Genomic DNA, 14138 nt, shown 5'->3' with positions numbered 1-14138 from the left:
GGACTTCCTCCAGGTTCTCCAGTTTCCTCTCACAGTCCAAAAAATATGCAAAAAGTTCATTGAAAAAAAAAAAAGGGAAAAATTGCATTGCACTTGATAATGAGTGAATGAATACGTGTCTGTCTTTGTATGTGGCCCTGCGATTGACTGGCGACCAGTCCAGGGTGTACCTAAAATACATATACATATAAAATATAAATACACATATACACTGCTCAAAAAAATGAAGGAAAAACTAAAATAGCAGCTAGATCTGAATGAACCTTATATTTTCGAACAGACACACGCCAGACAACAAAATGCTGCAGTTCTCATACGTGGCCACTAGAGGACGCTCTTGCACAGTCCTGATTAGCGGGTCTGCGGGACGAAAAAACGCTGAATAATTGATGTTTTCTTCGAGGATTCATGCAGAGATGAAGCTGGAACACACTCTTCCGGTTCCCCCCCCCCCCCCGCGCACATACACACAAACACACACACAAACACAGAACACACACACACACACCCTGCAGTCCACTATAGAGATCATACTCATTGTAGTAGAGCTACTGCAATGATTATGCCTAGAAAAAATATACAAACAAAATTAGCATCAACTTTATATTTATATCAAAAACGAATTTAAGATAATACTTTATTGATCCCCCGTAGGAGAAGTTATTTTGTCACAGCAGCGCAACAATGACAATAAATATGAGTATAAATAAAAGAGACGGTTTAAAGGATGGCAAAAGACATCCACAAAAAAATAGACAGTAAAATGAAAAAAACAAGGATAGAAATAGACAACAGAATGAAAAAAACAGCGAGGGTGAGAATAGACAACCAAAACGACAACAATTCCGTTCCTGTTCTTATCCTTGTTGTTTTTATTTTATTTATATTGTTATTTAAAGTCTCAATGAAATAGATTTAAAATCCGGGATGAAATCCTGATGGAGATGTTGCTTCTTGACAAAGTAACTCTACTTTTCAGCAATTGCCGCACGTTCAGCATGCAAACACACACACACACACACACACCACAAGAAGGCTGAGGACAATTTTACAAGATTTAATTTATTAACTATTATACAGTTCACATAAGGCCTTCATCTTCAAACACTATTCTCTGCCAGACAAATTCCATGGTTTTCTCTGGGTGCACAGTACATAGACGTTCACGTTTCAGCTATTTGTCTTTTAGTATTCGTTTTGTTCTAATTTCACATTTTTGTTTTTATTTATTCATTTATTTTTTTTTCAATCTTTAAAACAGGAGGAGGGGCGGGTGGGTGGCGTCCGTCCCCCTCCTTTGGGTGTGGGGGTGTTTTTTTGTAATCATGCACTAAGTGGCCTCGAACCATTCACAAAAATTGTAAAAATGGATTTTTTTTTTTTAATTTTCTTTTTTCCTCAATCATTGAAATACACACTAGAAATGTTTTCTACCACTGACTAAAGGGAAGGTGTTTCCCGACATACAAATAAACAACCATTATAGAGTAGTACGCACTCACTTTTTGCTCGTCGGAGGTCGTGTCATAAGTCGAGTGATGCAGTAGGATTATATATTTCCATGAACCGTGTTATTGAGGGGTGGCGGGGGAAGGGGGGGCGGGGGGGGGACAGTTGCCGCTTCTTGACGGAAACATTCGGGTTAGCCTAACAAACGCGGCGGAGAGGGGGGGGGGTAAAAATTAAAAAAACGAGACGACTGACTTCCGACAGCGTCGCGATTCCTTAAAAGTACCGGCGAGCGACGATTCCCGAGCGCCGAGGCCGTCCTCCCCGTCGCCCCGGGAGACGGCGTTTCCTCCCCGCGGGTTCGAGGGGAGGGTTAGCGTGACGGTGCCGCCGCTCACGAGCGGGAAAAAAGCGAGAGAGAGAAAAAACGAGAAAGAGAGGGCGGCGGGAGGTCGATATGCCAGCATGAGAACTGCTTCGCGAGAGCCGGTGTGGCGTTTCCTGAACGCGCCCCGCCCTCAAAAAAACAGATTCCTGGAAACGCCGAGCCTTCGCGGTCAGAGGTCCTTACGTTTTAGACAAACACACACACACTCGCACGCTCACACACACACACACATGCGCGTGCACGCACACAGAAGAGCTTGGTTTCGATGGGACAGCCGGGGCGACCGACGAGGCTTCGAAGCGATGCCTTTTTTTTTTTTGTCCTCTGTGGCGGCGCGACTAGGCTACACATTCAAAACAAAAAAAAAAACAAAATTAAAAAAAAAAAGAGAATTTTTTTCTTCTTCTTCACTCGAGAGGCAAAGTCTTCACTTGTGTCATAGTTGGCTAATTCAAAAAAAAAACAAAGGGAAAGTCCGGTCTGATCGACGGACGACCGGAGAGAGGAGAGACCTCCGGGGTCGAGACGGCCGAGGCGACGCCTTTTCCGAACCTTTCCGTTTGACGAGAGGCCGCCGAGCTGGAGGGCAACTCGCCGGCGCCGCATTTCTTCAAATTCGAACGCTACACTGTCGAAAAAGTGCTTCAGAGAAGGTTGTGAGTACAACGCCGAAAAAAAAAAAAAAAAAAAAAAAAAATGTAAACAAAGTTGGATGCGGCTCGGCGGAGGCGGCGGGTATGGCTGAGCCGAGAGAATTAAAAACAAAAAAAAAAAAACAATCTCAAAAGAAAAACCCCTTTTTCGGGGGAAAACAGTGATCGTTAAAGTGCATCCCTGGATGTGACCCCCCCCCCCCCAAAACCCAACGCTTCCCCGTCCCCTCAAGTAGAGCTAACGAGAACCGACCCCCAGGCGGACGCCGAGGAACCTCCGCTAGCGCCGAGCTGACGCCCCGGGTTTCGGCCTACGAATCCAGTGGCAGTACTTTTCCATGAAGAAAACAAACAAACAAAAGAAAAATCACACAGATAAAAACACGACGGCTAAAAACGTCGTCCGGCTTCCCCTCTCCGGGGGGTCGCGACCCCTCGGAGGAGCCGCCGCTAACGTTAGCCCCCCCGATGAAGTTTCTGCACGCGCTCGCTTCCATCTCCCCTCTCGGTCGTGTCGGTCAGAAAAGGCGTGCGCGAGTGTGTGTGTGTGTGTGTGTGTGTGTGTGTGTGATAAAGGTCCGGTCGTGGTCACGGGGCACACGTGGTTTCTCTCACAGTGTCTCCTGCTCGGCGGGGGAGTGGTGGTGCGGGTGGGGGTGCTGGTGGAGGGGCGGGAGCAGGGACTGCAGGGGCGACTGCGGGGTGGTGGGCGGGGACTGCTGCAGCGGGCTGAAGTGCGCGGCGCTGTGGGGCGGCGAGGAGCGGTAGCAGGAGTAGGCGGAGCTCCCGCCCAGGGTGGTGGTGGGAGAAGCCGGGAGGCCGCACAGGCCGGTGGGGGAATCGATGAGGGGCTGGTTGTAGAAGAAGAAAGCACACTGGTGGATGAAGGTCTCGATGATTGTCTGGTAGGTGCGCGTGGCGGTCAGGGCGTCCATGGTGGAGAAGTCCGGTCTCATCAGGGTCGGCCAGAAGCAGATGGACAGGTTCTCGCTGGTCATCAGGTTAACTCTGCTCAGCTGGCTCACCCTGGGAAAAACACACACACACACACACACACGTTACACTGGATGGACGAGGGCTGCGTTCACGACAGCTTGTCGAACCCCGCCCTTGTTTTGAGCACGTCACGGGAGGCAATAATGCAGGCCGACCCTGTGGGAAACGTCCACATGTGAGTTTAACACACACACACACACACACACACACACACACACACACATACACACACATAATGTGAACTCTGATCTAGTCAGTTGTGATTCCGCCCATTTGGAGTGAGGCTCTACTATATATTATATTCTGTGTTAGCACACGTTTGCAAACTGAAAGTGTGTGTGTGTGTGTGTGTGTGTGTGTGTGTAAGGTCGGTGACGTTGCACGTCCCTCTGGGGAGGCGCTACAGGTCTCTCACGACCAAATCTGTCAGATTTAAAAACAGTTTTTTCCCCGATAGCCGTACAGACTCTGCATCAATCACTGTTTTGATGCATCCTGTCTGCTAATCATGATTTTCTGTCTGTATTGTTGGCGATGGAACTGACACAGGAGAGACGTGAGCATCATGCGCTGCACCGAAAACAAATTCCACCAACGCTGTTGTGTGGCCTTTAAAAAATGATTCTGAGATTTAAAATACAAGGAAGTCATGTCACTAGACCAGGGGTCGGCAACCCGTAACACCCAAAGAGTCATTTGGATCCGGTTTCCCCGGAAAAGAAAACACTTGGAGCCGCAATTACTTTTAGACGTCTAAAATAAAGGCACCACTGTATATATTGCTTTTTATTACCTTTATACTTTGTATAAACAAGTGCGTCGTGTGTTGCTTCTGAAATTCACAAAGTATTACGGAGAAAATTAAATTTTATTTATGTAATGAACCCATTTTGAGCTTTGGGCTTTCAGAGCGTGTAGCGGAGCCTTGAACTGAATTTTAAAAATAAATCAGGAAAAAAATCACTGTCTGTTAACAATAAAAAATAATTATTTGCAAAATATCTTCATAAATATTTGTTTTACCTGGTTTATGGGACTTCTGCTCCTGAACTTCTGCGCACAGCATCTGCAAATCGGCACTTTACCGGCTTCCGCGAGCGTGACGTTTATTTAGAGCGGCGAAAAATAATAAATATAATTGTATTTAATATTTCAAGATCACAATAATCTCCCAACTTACAACTAAAAGTTAAAAAAAGGAATTAACACAAATGACATACACTTCAATTAAACATTTATAATTTATTTTCCCAAGCCAATCGGAGCCGCAGTGTAAAGATGAAAGAGGAGGCGCGGGTTACCGACCCCTGGACTAGTTAGTTATGAACGGCTCCTGAGCGGCGCGAACACGGCGGGAGGGGACTTACTTGTGGAGGTGGCTCACGACGTATTTGAAGTTGTCATAATTCTCCCTGGGGAACTTCCTCAGGACGTCCTTCATGGTGTAGAGCCTCTGCTCCCTGTCGTTGATTTCTGCAGACGGGAAAAGGAGCGCGGGTGAAACGGCGGTTCGGCGGCGGCGGCGGCTCGGCCCGACCCGCTCCTCGCCGTCTTTGCTTACTGAAAGCGTCCAGTAGGTCCACCTGCAGAGCGCAAGGCACCAGGGGGTCGGGCAGCTCCGAGAAGAAGCTCTTCAGCGCTCCGGCCACCGTGTTGATGGAGAAGTCTTTTTCCACCAGGTCCAGTCCGTGGTCTGCGGGAATGAGAGCGACAGGGCAATCGGTTGCTTTTCCTTCGCCGGGCAATTCGCCGCCGCCGCCGCCGCCGCCGCCGTCGGACTCACCCTGCTCGAACTGCCGCTGCATGCTCTCCATCTCGGACTTGTTCCCGCTCACGCGGTACAAACCCTCCGTGTTCAGACCTGAGAAGGAAGGGAAATGAAAACGATAAATGTAAACGCGGGAGGGAGAGAGGAGCCGTTTCCGGAGCCGGTATCGATACTTCTATTTAGGAGCTGGTGATTGTGTTATTGATACTCAGGTTGACGACGTCCAGACGAAATGTCCGCTTGATTTCTGCGATCGCGTTTATTCCCGCGGCTTTTTATTGTGATTTCACAGCCGTTTTTTTCAACGCCGGGTGGCGTTTTAATAACCGCCAGATGCGGCGGGCGGCAGGAGACAGATGTTAGCTTTTAGCCGGAGATGAAAATGCGGCTGGCGTCTGTAAAAGTCGCGGTCGGGTCGCGCCGACGTTAGCTCGCGAGCAGCACGTTAGCGGTCATCAGCGTCGCAACCTGCTTTTAACCGATTATCAAGCTGCAAAATAAAAAAAAAAAACAACAAAAACAATGCTCTGCTTCCAGGGAGGGTGATCTTCTCACCCGTGGTCTCGATGAAGCGGACGCATTTCTCGATGAAGAGCGGGATGGGCCTGTCCGGGGACACCACGCTCACTAAGGGGACCCCGAAATAGTTGCTCTCGAGGGGCTTGGGGATCGTCGGACGAGGCTTCGGTCTCGTTTTCTAGGAGAGAAGAGAGAGACGGCGCTGAGGTTCTGCCCGCCGGTTCCGCCGCCGAACTCGGCGGCCGCTGCCGATACGCACCTTGGCGGTTCGCCGCAGGCTCTTCAGGATGTTCCTCTTCTTCGGATCCTCGCTCTCTTCGTTGGCCAGACTCTCCCCTTTCAGGGTGCCGAAGTCGTCCTCCTTGGACTTGGGCAGGGCTCCCATCTCGTCGTCGCTGCCTATGAAGCTGGTGCGGAAGCTGCTGAACTTGCCGAGCCGCTTGGAGCGGTCGCGGTAGAGGCGGGGCTTCACCCCCGCCGCCGAGAACTTCCTCCTGCGCTCCAGGGAGCTGCTGTCGGCCTCGCTGTCCGAGCCGTTCCCGTTGGAGTGCATCCGGTTGGAGTTGCGGATGGTGATGATTTTGCCCTGCGTGCTGTCGTGCGGCACCGAGTAGATGATCTCCTCGTTGCTCGGACGGGGTTTGGACACGGCGTCGATGGGCTCGGCGTAGTCGGAGGGATCGTAGCCCGCGTCGCCGCCGGGGACCCAGGTGACGGCGGAAGGCAGGGAGCGACGGTGACCGAGCGTGTCGACGTACGGGTTCCGGCTCATCTTCCGGAAGTCGAACGTGACCCCGGGTTTGACCCGCACCTGGTGGGGCACCTTGTTGTTGAGTTTGTTCTCGAAGTCTCTGATGTCGGAGATGACGGAGATGTCGCCGGAGTCCAGGTCGGGCAGGTTGAAGCCGCCGCCGTGAGAGGCGAGCGTGCCGTCGTAGTACGGCGGCGACGGCTCCACGTCGTCCTCCGAGTCCAGGAACATGGTGACGGGGCTCGGGGAGCCGCAGCGCGGCGAGTACACGTTTTCGTTGGTGCACGCCTCGGCCACGTTGTCGTACATGTGCGTGGCCTCCACGATGTTGCGTTTCTCCACCACCTCCATCAGGAAGGGGTGGAACATTTCTATCCTGTGCAGCCCGCCGACCACGCCGCCGGAGCCGCACACCACGCTGTTGAAGCGGCCCTCGATCTCGTGGGCCAGCTCCTCGCCCTGGATCTGCTGCTCGCGGGCGTAGTCGCTGTCCGTCAGCTCGGCCTGGCTGTCCCCCACCGCCAGCAGCTGCACGGGGATGATGTCCTGAACCTCGCACAGGAAGGCGCACAGGGTCTCCAGGGACGCCTTCCGGGAGACCGAGTACACGGCGATGTAGCCGTGCACCAGCCTGCTCTTCCGCAAGGTGAAGGAGGCGTGGTACGACAGCAGGGACAGCTCCACGGCCAGCTTGTGGCCGGCCACCGTCTGCTCCAGCAGCACGGAGGTGCCGCTGTTGGACATGGGCCTGCAGTGCTGGTGCAGCAGGAAAGGAGCCAGCAGCTGCTCCATGTCGTAGGAGTCGCCGCACATCAGGCACATGACGATGCGGAGGTCCGCCTCGGCGACCGGCTGATGGGGGGAGTCCCTGAGACCCGGGGGCTCGGGCGGCAGGGGCGGGGAGCCGCCGCCGCCGCCGCCGAAAGACGAGCTCCTCCGGATGTCCAGGAGGCCCCGCAGCACCTGGTTGATCTGAGTCTCGTTGACGTTGTGGCCGTAGCCCACGCCGGGGGAGGCCGGGTCCAAGAAGCTACACTGCAGCCTCCTGGCCACCTGCTGACCCTGCGTTATCAGGTTTAAGGCAGTTTCCCCGCCGATGTCCACGTAGGAGCCTACGCCTCTCTTGGTGACTAAGAGCAGCGAGGTCGGCAGCTGAGACAGCTGGCTGTCCCTCCGGCCCAGCGTCGACTCCCTCAGTCTCTCCAGGCTCTCCACCACGTAGGACAGAGACTCCTTGGAGTTGTACAGACACAGGCATCCGTGAGGGGTGAACGTGGGCGTGTGGAAGGAGTTGACGGGAAGACGTACGTTTCCTTCGATGGGCCGCAGCGTCAGCTCGTACATCTTCCCGTCCAACACGTACCAGTCGTCGTTGGTGCAGAGGGTCCTGATCTCGTTGGCGAACTCCCTGGCCAGGCCGTCCTTCCCCAGTATGACCAGGTTGATGCGGTCGGCCTTGGTGTCCCCGAAGTGCGCCTTCGCGTCGAAGAAGGGGTAGCACGTCGGGAAGCGCGACGCCAGCAGCTGCTCGATCTTGGAGTCCCCGCAGTGGGGGCTGCTGGGGCACGTCTCCTTGGTGGGGTGGTACACGAAGTGGATGTGCTTCAAAACCAGGGCGTCTCTCTCGGCGGGGAGCTTCTGCAGGGCCTTGAACCTCTGCTCCTCGCCGAGCACCTCCTGGATCGCGCCCATTTTCTCCTTGCTCGGCTTGGCGTCCACCTCCAGCTCGTAGAAAAGCTCGGAGTACTCCAGCAGGAGCTCCTGGAAGTCTTCCTTAGCGCGGTCGATGATCTCCTTCTGGTGGCGGTTGTACAGGTCCAAGTACTCCGGCTCCTCGAGCCACTGGTAGAACTCTTCGTTCATGATGAAGCTGCGCGCCTCTTCCCAGGGTCGACCGGGCGTGACGAACGGAGAGGAGGCCAGCTTCTGCTTGAACTCCAGCCTCATCTCCGCGCGTCTGCACTCGTTGCGCAGATGCTCCAGGTGGGCGTTGAATATGTCCTCCGCCTCGGCGGTCTCCAGCAGGTCCGACGGGATTCGCTCGTCCTCCATGTTGTCGATGTGAGACGTGTCCTCCCACGGCGAGTCCTCCAGGACCACGAACCAGTGCGCGAAGTGCTGCTTGGACTCCAGGACCTTCTGGACCCCGGACCAGCTCAGCTGGTCGATTTCGTCCAGGTCGGGCACCAGAGAGCTAAGTGCTAAGGGAAGAGTGCTAAGGTATATTTTTCGACGCCTCTCAATGTGCTCCTGCTTCAGACGGTAGACGTGCTGCTGGAAAAGCTTCTTGCATTTGGCCGTTCCCTCCAAGAAGACGTATTCCTTGTACTCCGGGGAGGTGTTCATGCGCCGGCTGGTGTTCAGCCAGGTCTCGTTGTGATTCTTTACTATCCGGTTGATGAGCCACTCGTAGCGGTCCTTGGCGGAAGCGATCTGCTGACTCTGGAGCTTCAGGGCTTCGAAATAGGGAATGATCTTCGGTTTGCCCCGGCTTTTATCGATGAGCTGAGCCAGCGTGAGGAAGGCCAGGTCGACGTTTATGTTGGACCGCGCCGACGTCTCCACCACCGGCAGGCTCTTCTTGGTGATGGCGAAGGTGTGTGCGTCTTTGATATAGCGCTCCACTCCTTCGTCGCACTTGGTGAGGACCAGCACGACGGGCTTCTTCGTCTTGCTGAGCTGACCGTACAGGTTCGTGACGAACTTCAGCTGGTCGTCGAAGTTACGGTTCATGCCGCGGCTCACGTCGACGCACAGCAGGAAGCCGTCCACCTGCAGCTTCCCCTCGGGCATCTGTTTCTGCTCAAAGTCCTGCTCCAGGCCCAGCTGGTCCGTGCAGAAGTACATGAGCTTCTCGGCCGACGCCAGCTTGGTCGCCGCCGCCCGTTTGATGTAGGGCTGCATGGCGGTGCTGCGGTGCGGCTGGAACGTCTGGTCGTCGATGAACTCCGTTTGCTCCACCACGTGCATCCTGCACTCGGGCCCTTCCTCCAGAACCCGGGAAACCTCCCCCCAGAACAGAAAGTGATCATTGTTGACCACCCGACCCCCGAAGTCACTGGTGCTCAGAACCGACGTGTGGTCCAGGTAGAAGTCGTCGGCGCTGGGCCGTACGAACCTGTTGCACAGGCAGGACTTCCCCACCCCGCACTGACCTTTTTCCTTCTCCGTTCCGGACAAGCCGACCACGATGAGGTTGTAAATGGGCGATCGGGCATCTTGCTTCTTCGCCATCATACTCTACCGACGCTCATCCTGCCACAAACAGGCACTCTATAAAGGTTGACACGGGTGTTTGTCCATAAAGTCGCCGAATTTCAGCTCCTTCCGCCGGGCGTCGACTTTCGTCGTCTGTTTGTTTGTTTGTTTGGTTTTTTTTTTTTTACCAAAAACAATCGCCGCTGCTTCGCTCATTCATTCGTTCCTTCGGGAGTCAGAGCCTGTGAGAGAACAAAAAGAAAACGCAAATCAGACATATTAACCGACACGTTCGCGATTTTAACTGACGGGAAAAGAAACTGAACCCGAGATCGATGAGATGATTGAGAATCATCGCCCAAACAGGCCACTTCGGCTGAGTGGTTTTCGAGAAGTACTGCTTCATTTTGTCTCTTTCGGAAGAGGGAACGCTAACTCTCGCGCAGGCTTTTTTCTGTTCTCAGCTGTCGGGTGGCCTCATATTGAAAACCATCCATATCCGTTTTGCGGTAATGCACTTGGCGTACAAGAGGTCACCCGGTGACATCCATCATTGACGACACAGAAAGGTCATTCATATATTCTGTTCCTCCCTTTTGTCAAGCCGATGGCCGACTGGGAAAAAAAAAAAAGACAAGAGACGAGGCTAAGTGAATCCACTCCTTGTACCTGTCAATCACAAACGCCCAGCTCGTATTTTATAGCCCGACATCGTCAAAGAACCAGCGCTGAAATGGTGCGACTAGCGGGTCGAGGGTGAACGAGGCAGGTGGTTTTGGTTTCGGCCTCCGTGGCGGCTCTACTTGTTCTCACCGCGACGTGTTGTTGTCTGCCGGCGTCCTTAATGCTTCGAACGAGGAGACGTCGCCTCCCGTCAGAAAACGCGCCGTCCCCCCCCCCCCCGTGTCCGTCTGCGAGGCTTTTTCTTGATCGCTTGTTAACTTTCAAACGACCGGGTGATTGATTTTGGGGTCGCTGACGAATCGGAGCGTGTCCGAGGTGAATGACGAGCGTGGAGTCGTGGATCACACATGGACAGCTTTCCTTTGTTTTCTGACGTGTTTGTCACTAATTGAACACCTCTATTTATCGGTAACGGATGTAATCGATCCCCGGAGCCCCTGTTTTTTAGTCGCGCAAGCAACGCCGACTGTTAAGCAGATTTAAGGTCCACGCTCTCCTGGGTTCATCGGAAGACTATTTAACAACTTGGTCATTAGGCAGAAACAGTAACATCGTTGACAAATAGAAATGATCACGTTTCAGATGCGTTTTAAGGCTTGTCTACTTAACGAAGGAATCGGAGAGACCCGAGAACTGAATAGTAACGTGAAATTTACAGCTCATTTTCCAGCTGGGAGTGGTGCTCCTGGGAGGACAGCGTCAGCTGGCGTGAACGGACACATCAGTCTCCATTTCCAGCCGGGGCCAAAACAAAAACACCGGCTGTGTGTCAACAATTCCCGAGAGGGCGGCTGGGCTGTACTAGGACGAGGTCATTATTAACGGGCGGTCCCGCAGGAATCACTCCAAAATAATAATAATAAACAGATAGAACGCTCAGCTTGTTCATGCAAGACCCTCCACACCTGCGTCCGAAAAGCACCGGAGACACAACACGGCCGAGGAGTGGGTTGGGTGACATGCATTGACCACAAGAGCTCAGCAGAGTCGAGCTAGGCCCCATGTAACCCTCCACCCACCCACAACCCCAGACCGGCTCGTCTGCAGCATGCAACAAGATGACCGGCGTGCAACCTCCGAGAAAAACGCACCCGCCTAATCGACTTACTTTGGGTGGAAAAAGAAATTGCATTCGTCTATGTGTGTGTGTGTGTGTGTGTGTGTTTGCACGGGATTACCAGTCAACATGGGCTTTAAGGGTGCACAGTCACTGAGAGAGAGAGAGAGAGAGAGAGGGAAAGAGAGAGAGAGAGAGAGAGAGGGAGGGAGGTGGAGGGTGAGGAGGGGGGTGACCACGCCAGGCCTGCTGTCTACATAATGAGATTGCAGAGCCAAAGGAAATAAATAAATCCACCCCACCTCCTCTGAATCGAGGGTAGCCTACCGTCTCCTGCAACCTTCTCGGTGGAAATGTATTTACGCAGCTGTGTAGGGTGTAGCCCTGCGGAGGCACACATGAGCGGGCGGGTGGAGGTGTGTGTGTGTGTGTGTGTGTGTGTGTGTGCGCAGGGTGGTGTTGGTGTGTGTGTGGTGGGGGTGTGGAGGCTTACATACCATCGCGTTTTCCCCCCTTTGCTCCTCTTGCATCTGTCAGGCCAGCAGCGCTTCTTGCCGCAGCCCTCGCCAATGATGTGCACAAGCATAAAGCCGCAGGACGCGCACACACGCACCGGGAGGGAAATCACACATCGAAAGTGTGTGTATGTGTGTGTGTGTGTGAAGAATTTGCGGGGCTACAGCGTGCGGGATGGGGGGGGTTGAGTCACATATGCGGCTCCCATGCCTGGCGATCCCTCGCCTAGCATCACTCTCGTTGCAGGGAAGGAGGGAGGGGGTAGGTGGGTAAATATCCACGGGAAACGGAATAAGAGGGTTTTTAAACCCCTTTTGTCCTTAGATGATTATCCAGCGTGCAGGGAAGGGGATATCGAGAGAGGGAAGGGGTCCGATCCGCTCGTCGGTTCACCACGTTGCCTTTCCAGCAATTATCCTGTCCATTGTTGTGCCCGCATCATGACGCTGGGCCGGCCGCGCACGCCAGACAACGGGCAGCTCCGCGGCCACCGCCTCGCCGCTCCGTCCGCCGGGGGAGGGGGGAAAAAAAACCAACAACAACAAAACAACCGCGACGCGAAAATAAAGGCGAAAAGGCGGCTCGGTCATGGAGGGAGGGAGAAGGCTCGGCTAAGGGGGGGCGCCCCAGACGGCGTGAGGGGAAAGTGGTGCTCCCGAAGCCCCTGCTTTGCGATAATGGCGGCGGGCGGACCTCCTCCTCCTCCTCCTCCTCCTCCTCCCCGGACCCAGGCGTCAGTCCTCCTCTTCTTTTCTTCGGGAAAAGGGAGCTGCGGAGACGCAAGCGGCGGAAAGAGGGACTCACCCAGCGGCGCCAGCGCACTACTGCAGCGGTTCGCTATGCTAACTTAGCTTGCTAGCTAGCGTTACCCGGCTCGCCGCCCCTCTCTGCGGGAGCCGTTTACCGGCGAAAGTAATGGATTCCTCGGGTTTTTTTTTTTGAGCTACCTCGCCGTGTCACCACCTACCCCCGAGTAGATAACACCCCGATTCCGATGTGAAATTACATAAAAATATGCGTCTTTTAAACCACCCTCTCGTTATATTTGATTTGGTAACGTTTAATATTAGCTTAGGTGGATGTGTATTATCAGACCGTGAGTTAGCTAAATAGTACCCACGTCCTTAAATATAAGTACTTTAAAAAGACCATTTCTTTTGTAACTTTTTTTTTTGATTGGGTAAAAGTGTATAAGATGCGTAATAATACGTAATAGCACACATTATCCAACACATTAATATTACAGAAAAACATAATATTACCATACGTTTATGAATAGTATCGATCTGCGTGAGTTAGCTAAATAGTACTCACATCCCCAAATATAAGTAGTTTAAAAATGCCATATCTTTTGTAACTTTTTTAAGAGGGTACAAGTGTACAAGATATAAAGTAAAACGTAATAGCATTCATTATCCACCACACTAACAGTAATATATATATATATATATATATATATATATATATATATATATATATATATATATATATATATATATACATTTAGTCAGTAAATAACGTTTAATATTAGCTTGCGTTGATAAGTATCAGACTCCATGAGCTAGCTAAATAGTACTCACAGCCTTACATATAAGTAGTTTAAAAATGCAATTTCTTTTGCAACAAATTCATTTCTAATCGGGTAAACATGTACGAGATACAAAGTAAAACGTAATAGTATTCATTATCCACCACATTAATTTAACATTGAAAAATATATTAGCTTACGTTTATTAGTATCAGTCTGCGTGAGTTAGTTAAATAGTACTCAGATCCCTAAATATAAGTGGTTTAAAATGCTATTTATTTTGTAACAAATCTTTTTTTTAATTGGGTGAAAGTGTACAAGATAACAAATAAAACGTTTTTGCACTCATTATTCACTACATTCATTTAACATGGAAAAATATATTAGCTAACGTTCATTAGTATCGGACTGCTTGAGTTTGCTAAATAGTACTCACATCCCTAAATAAAGTAGTTTAAAATGCTATTTACTTTGTGACAAATCTTTTTTTTTAATTGGGAAAAGGTGTACAAAATACAAAGCAAAACGTAATAGCACTCATTATCCACCACATTCATTTACAACAAGAAAAAATATAATAATTTGATTAAATTTAATACATGCTTACCTGCATGATTATTATCAGACTCCG

The 14138-nt window shown here is 51.7% G+C and overlaps 1 protein-coding gene across 1 annotated transcript; it reads right to left on the bottom strand.

The window, feature by feature from the left end:
- Positions 1-1043: 1043 nt before the first annotated feature.
- On the bottom strand, positions 1044-12806 carry arhgap35b (Rho GTPase activating protein 35b). The gene is made up of 7 exons (XM_086142528.1): positions 11961-12806; positions 6033-9964; positions 5810-5951; positions 5270-5347; positions 5048-5179; positions 4854-4959; positions 1044-3516 (listed from the first exon to the last, which is right to left on the bottom strand). Exons 2-7 carry the CDS (start codon positions 9759-9761, stop codon positions 3102-3104), a joined length of 4602 nt encoding a protein of 1533 aa, XP_085998654.1. The 5' UTR covers positions 9762-9964; positions 11961-12806; the 3' UTR covers positions 1044-3101.
- Positions 12807-14138: the final 1332 nt, after the last annotated feature.

Source organism: Fistularia commersonii, chromosome 35 (genome assembly GCF_037954325.1).
Source record: "Fistularia commersonii isolate RoL2024-O1a breed Wild chromosome 35, RoL_Fcom_v1.0, whole genome shotgun sequence".
In the NCBI taxonomy this organism is placed as follows: Eukaryota; Metazoa; Chordata; class Actinopteri; order Syngnathiformes; family Fistulariidae; genus Fistularia; species Fistularia commersonii.
This window is presented reverse-complemented; position numbering and strand designations above follow the sequence as displayed.

What these genes read in the sequence shown, in the direction of transcription:
- arhgap35b (XM_086142528.1), bottom strand. Translation starts at nt 9,761, where the DNA reads ATGATGGCGAAGAAGCAAGATGCCCGATCGCCCATTTACAACCTCATC. An exon ending in GCAGCGGCAGTTCGAGCAGG is followed by an intron (nt 5,180 to 5,269) that starts GTGAGTCCGACG and finishes TCATTCCCGCAG; the next exon opens with ACCACGGACTGGACCTGGTG. An exon ending in GGACCTACTGGACGCTTTCA is followed by an intron (nt 4,960 to 5,047) that starts GTAAGCAAAGAC and finishes TCCCGTCTGCAG; the next exon opens with AAATCAACGACAGGGAGCAG.